The 8629-nt window shown below is 52.4% G+C and overlaps 1 protein-coding gene across 1 annotated transcript; it reads left to right on the top strand.

Annotated features, from left to right (window-relative positions):
• The first annotated feature begins 654 nt into the window (after positions 1-654).
• LOC125521574 (uncharacterized) lies at positions 655-1701 on the top strand. The gene has a single exon (XM_048686638.2). It carries the CDS (start codon positions 879-881, stop codon positions 1350-1352), a length of 474 nt encoding a protein of 157 aa, XP_048542595.2. The 5' UTR covers positions 655-878; the 3' UTR covers positions 1353-1701.
• Positions 1702-8629: the final 6928 nt, after the last annotated feature.

Here is an 8629-nt window from a genome sequence, read left to right on the forward strand (position 1 = left end):
CGCCTAGGGCAGCGCGCCGCCTCGTAGTTTAGGCCGTCTTTATTTTTTTTAAATGCAAATGTGAACGCGTGGACTCTCGCCGGCCTTCGTGGCCGGCTTTAATGTTTAATTAATATTGTTTCTCTTTTTTAATATACACGCATTCATTTCTTTCTAGCGCCATCAAAATGGGTTCAGGTCAGCGTTAGGCGCGCATGTCGACCCAAACGTGAAAGCATACATCCGTGTTCGTTGGCCGATCCAAACGGACAAAAAAGAACAAAACTGCCGTCCGTTTGGGTCGGTCCGTTGAAGTTGAAGTTGCTCTTACTGCCTTCCGTGTGAACCGACAGGCAGTCACCGTGCCGCAACGACGTCTGTGCTGAATCCTTATCCGATGAGGAGCAAGCAGACGAGAACCCCGTCCGTCCTCGAAGAAAAAACTAAGGCCACTTGCCCTGGCCTACGACCATAATACTCGCAACTGTGCGTGTGGTTGGGGCCGTTGGGATCTGCTGCCCATTTCGTGTCAACTACGGTGCAAAACATTATGACGATTGATGTATGTACTACTACTAATGACGAATACTCCTAGAAAACCAACTGCGCGACTGATATAGCACCAACGGCGATTGACGAGCGAGAGGCGTCCACCGTCCTCTCTGGGTCTGGCTGGGATGGCACCCGATTCCCCAACATAAAATTCCGGGTGACAGCGCGTGGACAGGAACCAATCCCCTTCTCAATCCCGAACCCAAGCGGCCAACCAAACGCGCATAAAAGCAGCCCCCCGATCTCCTCCAACGGCAGCAGAGAACGCGTCGCACTCGCAAGAAACAGAGCCCAGCAAGGAAAGCAAAACCAACCCCGGCGAGAGAAGGAACCCCCGACATCCGGCGATGGCTTCGCAGGCGATCGAGGAGCACCGGTCGGGCGCGGAGGTGCACACGGAGCTGTGCGAGGCCAGGGCCCGCGAGTTCCTCGTCGAGCTGGGCCTCCCCGACGGGCTCCTCCCGCTGCCGTCCCTCGTGGAGGTGGGCTACAACCGCGCCACCGGCTTCGTGTGGCTCCGCCAGGGCCAGTCCAGCGGCCTCACCCACACCTTCGACGCCATCGGCAAGCAGGTCTGGTACGCGCCCGAGGTGACGGCCGTGGTGGAGCGCGGCCGGATGCACAGCATGACCGGGGTCAAGAGCAAGGAGCTGCTCATCTGGGTCACCATCTCCGAGATCGTCATCAGCCCCTCCGGCTCCAAGATCGTCTTCCGCACCCCCGCCGGCCTCGGCCGCGCCTTCCCCGTCTCCGCCTTCCAGCTCAACCCGCCGGCGCCCGAGGCCGAGGCCAAGGCCGCCGAGGAGGCCGCCGCCAACTGATCGATCTGCTCGCGAGTCAAGTCAGCGGTAAGCGGTTAGATTTGGTCGCCAGATCCGGTGCTCATCGCGGTGTCGCTGTGCCAACTTGTGCCAGTCCGTGGCTTTCTTCTTGTGTATCACTATCAGCTCAGTGGCCGGTGTGCTGCCGACGGATGGCGCTGAAATAAGCTTGTGCTCTTGTATGATTTGAGATCTGAGTTGGTTGGTACTGTGTTCTACTAGTATTCTTGTTTCAATTAGATGCATTTCTGCCGCTTTTGAAACTAGATCTGTGAACTGCTGCTGCTGTGCGACCTGTAATGTCATCATCTTTCTATAATGTCATCATCTTAAGGTGTGATCTCGGGTATGATCTATAGTAGAATGAGTGGAGTGAATGGACTGGAACTGGCTCCTCTAACTTCGCTCCTGTGAAGTTAGGGAAACAGTACCCTAACTTAGTCTGTGAACCATCAGATGGGAAATAGATGGCCAAGATTCTGCACTGTACACATGGGGTTGTAGCATATTGTTTGGACGAGCACAGTAGCTAAAATCACTGTTTGTTACCTGTAGCAATTGACACTGTTTAAGAACTGTGGCGATAGATCTCAGCCATTTATTCTAGACCCAACGGATGAAATGTGGCTAAGTTAGGCTCCTAACTTCACAATAGCTAAGTTAGAGGAGCCGGTTCCGCATAGTCCATACTCGAGATCACACCTTAAGATGATGACATTATAGATCCCTAACCTCACTGATCCCGGTTGTTTTTGACCTTAGGCATTTTTAGGAGTGGATTTGATGATGTGGCACGGTGTGGCAGGGATTTTGACTTTTGACCAAATAAATGAGTGCTATGTCAGCATTCAACGCGGGTGTCGTTTTCTTCCCCGCGAGCAGTGGCTTGGCCTTTGCCGCTGATGAGGTCTCCTATTACAGGTATGGTCAAGGACCTATCATTTGGGACCCGCATGGGGCCCATAACCAACGTGTGTAGGTCCCTGGATCATACCAGTATTCGGACGCATACATCAGGAAGTCCACTCGGTCGACTCGACTGCACTCGGAGAACCACCCGCCATTCGGCAGACGAATCGCCACTCGGACCAAGAAATCAAGCAGGCGGCGTGGGAGCTGCAACAGTCGAGGAATCCTAAGTCATCCCTTAAAACAGAGTCGTGGCTACCATTACCTGTAACTGCCGTAGTAGAGGCTCGCTCTACCTGTAACTTACGTATTTAGTGTCATTTAATGCCCAGACGGCGTGGATGACATGGGGTTGCGGTGCACTCTATATAAGCCGCACCCCCTACATAATCAGGCATGGGCAACCTTTGTAACCATACCCATAAAATCAAAGCAAACCTCAGGGCACGAGACATAGGGTTGTTACCTCTGCCGAGAGGGGCCTGAACTCATTAAACACCGACTGTTACAGCTGCGCCGTAGCTAGATTCTACCCCTCATATGTACCCCTAGTACTCATTGTCAGGATCGTAACCCCGACGGTTGGCACCCACCTTGGGGCTAGGCGTCTAGCAAAGTTTCAGGGTGTAGGTGGAATTCTTCATTATCATGTCAGTCGGCGGCGAAATCCGTTTCAGGGCACTCTCCTTCATCGCCGACAATTCAGCATGGCTTCTCGATGCCCCGCTGGACGTGGAGGTGTTGCCCGTCCGCGACGCGACGCATTTCCGTGCATTGTCCTATGGAGTCCTGCTCCGGCAGGCCTCGGCTCCATACCAAGTGGTCGCTCTCCCTACCATCGCACGTCGTTGCAAGCATTCAGGGCGCTCGCGGCTGCAGCGCTGGATCAAGCACGCTGTGGCCACCTAGGCCGCGACAGAACATGTGGTGGCTCTCGAGTTCAATGAGCCCGCCCTTGACCTCAAGCACATTGTGGCTACTCGACGGCTTGTCTAACACAGCTCCCGCCAGGTAGCATATTCTGTTGGGACGATTTGGCAAGAGTGTTCGTCAAAACTTTTGAAGGAACTTACAAGAGACCGGGTGAGTTCATTCAGCGGTGGACCACCTTGCACAATACGGTGGAGAACGTCATCGAGCACCAGGCGATCTGTGCCTTCAAGGCCGGAGTTAGATACCGAAAGATGAACATGAAGTTCGGCCGAACTAAGACCCCGACTCTCGGTCGAGCTATGGAGATAGCCAACTGGTACGCCAACGGTGAAGAGGAAGACCGACTGAGAAGCCGCAAAAGCCAAGCAGGCGATGCTCATTAGTCGGACAACAAGGGCAAAAAGCACAACCAGAAGGCTGAGGCTGGAGGGAGCACTGAGGCTGTGGCTCTGGCCGGCCAAGGAAAAAGTAAAGGCTCCCTGATGTCTACTACACAACCTTCTTCTTGTAGACGTTGTTGGGCCTCCATGTAACGCCCACGATGCGGCTATATCTCCCACGTGTCGAAGCACGACTTAGAGGCATAACCACATTGTAATCAATGTCGCAAGTGGGGTAATCTTCACACAACCCATGTACTGAATAAGAAAAGAGGTACATAGTTGGCTTACAATCGCCACGTCACACAATGCATAAATATAACATTACATTCATCCAGATACAATCAAGGTCCGACTACGGAACCAAAATAAAGACAACCCAAATGCATAATGTCCCCGATCGCCCCAACTGGGCTCCACTACTGATCGTCTGGAAAGGAAACATAGTATCGTCCTGAGTCCTCATCGAACTCCCACTTGAGCTCAGTCGCATCTCCTGAAATGGTATCATCGGTCCCTGCATCTGGTTTTGAAGTAATCTGTGAGTCACGGGGACTCAGCAATCTCACACCCTCACGATCAAGACTATTTAAGCTTATAGGTAGGTAAAAGGTATGAGGTGGAGCTGCAGCAAGCACTAGCATATATGGTGGCTAACATACGCAAATGAGAGCGAGAAGAGAGAGGCAAGGCACGGTCATGAAACTATGATCAAGAAGTGATCCTAGAACAACCTACGTTCAAGCATAACTCGAGACCGTGTTCTCTTCCCAGACTCCGCCGAAAAGAGACTATCACGGCCACACACACTTTGTTGATTCATTTTAGTTAAGTTAAGTTTCAGGTTTTCTACAATGGGACATTAACAAATTCCCATATGCCCATAACCGCGGGCATGGCTTTCGAAAGTTCAAATCCTTGCTGGGGTGTCCCAACTTAGCCCATCACAAGCTCTCACGGTCAACAAAGGATATTCCTTCTCCCAAGACAATCTGATCAGACTCGGAATCCCGGTTACAAGACATCTCGACAATGGTAAAACAAGTCCAGCAAGACCACTCGCTGTGCCGACAAATCCCAATAGGAGCTACACATATCTTTTTCTCAGGGCACACCGGATGAACACTACGTACAACTAAAACCATCCCTCAAGTTTCCCCAAGGTAGCGCTGCAAGTGGCTCTATTTTGGACCAACACTCAGAGGAGCACTGGCCCGGGGGTTTAAAATAAAGATGATCTTTGAGTCCGCGAAACCCAAGGGAAAAAGGCTAGGTGGCAAATGGTAAAACTAAGGTTGGGCCTTGCTGGAGGAGTTTTATTCAAGGCGAACTGTCAAGGGGTTCCCATTATAACCCAACCGTGTAAGGAACGCAAAATCAAGGAACATAGCACCAGTATGACGGGAACTAGGGCGGCAAGAGTGAAACAAAACACCAGGCATAAGGCCGAGCCTTCCACCCTTTACCAAGTATATAGATGCATTAAAGTAGACAAGATATAATAATGATATCCCAACAAATAAAAATGTTCCAACAAGGAACAAACTCCAATCTTCACCTGCAACTAGCAATGCTATAAGAGGGGCTGAGCAAAGCGGTAACATAGCCAAACAACGGTTGGCTAGGACAAGGTGGGTTAGAGGTTTGACATGGCAATATGGGAGTCATGATAAGCAAGTGGTAGGTGTCGTAGCATATGCATAGCAAAAGAGCGAGCATCTAGCAAGCAAAGATAGAAGTGATTTCGAGGGTATGGTCATCTTGCCTGCAAAGTTCTCCGAGTTGATGTAAGCTTGATCCTCATAAGCGTACTCAACTGGTTCCTCGATCACGTACTCATCTCCCGGCTCTACCCAAAGCAAGAACACAAAGGGAACCGCAATCAACCACGGTGCAATGCACAAGCAATGTTGGGGATATTACTACTGGGCGTAAACCGGCCTATCTGGGCCGGGTTAACTTCATCAGTAGTTAATTATGTTAAAGCCCAAGAAGGCAGATGAGAGCTCAAGGCCCATAGTCGGTTCAAGGCCTGTAGCCGTAAACCGGCATTGGTATTTAACTTGTATTATAAGTTAGGAATAAGTAGAGACCAAACCGGACACATCTATGAGCCGGTATTGGGACTCTGTGAACCGATGGGCGTCACCCGTGTATATAAGGGGACGACCCGGCGGCGGTTCAAGGACAACAGACAACAACTCGAGACTTAGGCGAAGCTTATTGCTCCCTAGTCATCGAGACCCCATCAATTCCATCACAACTAGACGTAGGCTTTTACCTTCATCGAAGGGGCCGAACTAGTATAAACTCTCTTGCGTCCCTGTGTCCGCTTTAACCCCTTCAAGCTAACCCGTCGCGATGGCTCCACGACTAAGTCCTTTCTCTAGGACATCTGCCGTGACAAAACCACGACAGTTGGCGCCCACCGTGGGGCTATCGCACGATGGTTTCAAGTTCTTGGAGGGCCGCCTTGAAGGACTCGAGGGCTACGCTGTGGGCCAGATGACTAAGAGTCGTCGCGGCAAGCTCTACATCGATGATGCAGGCTGGGGCCCCGAGGCCGGCTCAGTTGAGTACGGGTACCGGGTCCCCTTTGGTGGCATACATGTTTTCATCGGCAAGATCGGTGAACCGTGCCCTGAGCCGGACATCTGCACCGACCTCGTCGAAACGGCTCAGCATGCGCGGTCCGCCCGGGTTAAACCGGCCGTGAAGCGTGCCTTCGTGGGAGTCATCCATGGAGGAAGTTACGAGGATGGATCGGAATCTCGCGGCGAGACCGTCGTTTATTCCAGCGACGAGTCATCAACCAGAGAAACCGAATCTCTATATCAGCTACAAGATGGCCGGATTGGGGGCTGTTCCGATGGCGACAGTATTCCGGACTCCTCTGCTCTACCCAACCGAGTTGGAATATTCATGGCCGGCACACAAGCAGCACTTCATTCTTTGACCGCTGCGCCAATGACCTCCGGTTCAGTAGCGGTGACGGCTGCCGGGGCAGGAAGCTCTGTACGCCCGCCGGCTCAAGTTCTATCAGATCTATTTGATGCATTGGCCGCGCTTATGGCAGAAGTTAACCCGGCGGATCAGGACATCCACAACGCGGAGATTGCAAAGGTGAAGGAACAGATCACCCAGGCCAAGGCGGACCTGTCAGCTGAGAACGCCAGGATGACCACAGAGCAGGCCGCTTTAGACGCACAAGCCTACAGGCTCATCTTGGACCAGAACGCGTCGCATGAAGTCATGAGGAGGAAGTACCGGTCCCGTTTGCCTTCGGCTTCGAGGCCAGAGACCTTTTCAACACCCCAGGAGCAGGAACCATTAACCCGCTGGAGGGAAACCGGGCGGAAGCTCCTGGGACCGGCGTGCCGGTTCAACCCCGTTTGATGGATCTACCTCGTCAAAACACTGTTATACCTCAGGCTATTTCAACACCTCCGGGTCACTACTCCAACCCGATGGACAATCTCGTTGCCGCTGCTGCACGGCTGGAGGCCATTCCAATTGAAGGTGACTCGCCGCAGGCGGTAGAGACGCGACGGGTCAAAGAGCTTCTTAGGACAGCTTTGGTCCAACAGGAAGCATACTCGTACAGCCGCGACCGGATCCACTCGACCCCCCGTCCAAGCCGGAGCTATAGCAGGCGTATGGATGAACCGGCAGTATCAAGTAATGAACGACGTGGAGCACCCCGCGGCAACAACCCGGCGGGTGGTGCCGATAACGCTCAGGAAGTGGTGGACCGGGCCCGAGCGCGCAGGGAGGCCGAGTTAGCTGCACAGTATCAGCCTCGGCAGCTTACGCCGATTCGTCCAACTATCTCGATCGAACCTGGTGTCACTTCTAGTTCTTTGGGGGTACCTTGCCTTGTCCCCGCTTTACGCAATGTGCGCCTGCCCAAGGATTTCAAAGGCCCGCGCAAGGTACCAAATTACACGGCGGATCAACCTCCAGAGACATGGCTGGAGAGCTATGAGATGGCCATGGAAATGCTTGATGTGGATGACGCGGCATGTGCAAAGTACTTCACCATGATGCTCGAAGGAACGGCCCATACTTGGTTAAAAAGCTTACCGGCCAATTCTATCAGTTCATGGGACCAATTACGAGCCCGGTTTATCAGTAATTTCAAGGATACATGTAAGTAGCCTATGTCGATAGTGGACTTAGCTGCCTGTGTCTAGGAGGAAGGAGAATCGACGACTCATTGGGTGCGTCGGGTCTCGCAGGTTCTGCATTCATCAGACCGCATCAACACTAACACCGCGGTTATAACCCTAGAAGGCAATTGCCGGTTTGGGACCCTAAAGCTGAAATTAGGACGGATGAAGCGCCATTGCACTGACATGGGGACCCTCATGGCTGCCTTGGTAAAGTATGCTGATTCTGATAGTACCAAGGATCCCGAGTCTGATGATGACAAGACCGGGAAGGGAAAGAAGAACAGCAACTCCAAAGGTCAACAGCACCACTCGGCAGGTAACGGCAACGGAGGCAAGCATAAAGCGGATGGCAACATGGACTTTGTGGCTAATACTAATGCGCAGGACAAGGGTTAGCGATGCAAGGGTAAACCGCCGAATCGCAGTGGAGCGCCTAACCCTAACCTGGACCGCTTAAATTTTCTATTGAACCAGCCCTGTCCTAAGCATGGGACGAAGGAGGTGCCAGCAAACCACCTTTGGAAGGATTGCTTCATTATGCAGGAGTTCAAGAATTCTAATGCGTTCCGGTATGATCACGGCTCCGGCGGTGGCTCGGGATCCGGGCCGGGTTACGGTGGAGGAAATTCCGGTTCAGGATTTAATGGTAATCCGGGCGGACATAACAATCAAAATAGTCAGAACAACCAGGGTGGTTACAACCAGCAGCAGCAATAGTCGGGTTACCAGAGCAACCCAAAGCAATTGAATAGTGGGCAGTACCATGTCTTCACCACTAGTTTGGACAAGCGAGACCGGAAGGTTCAAAGGCGGGCAGTCAACTCTGTTGAACCGGCCATGCCCCGTTATCTACGCTGGTCTGAACAGCCAATCATATGGAGCA

Source organism: Triticum urartu, chromosome 7A (genome assembly GCF_056163025.1).
Source record: "Triticum urartu cultivar PI428250 chromosome 7A, HENAU_Tu73, whole genome shotgun sequence".
NCBI classification, from domain to species: domain Eukaryota; kingdom Viridiplantae; phylum Streptophyta; class Magnoliopsida; order Poales; family Poaceae; genus Triticum; species Triticum urartu.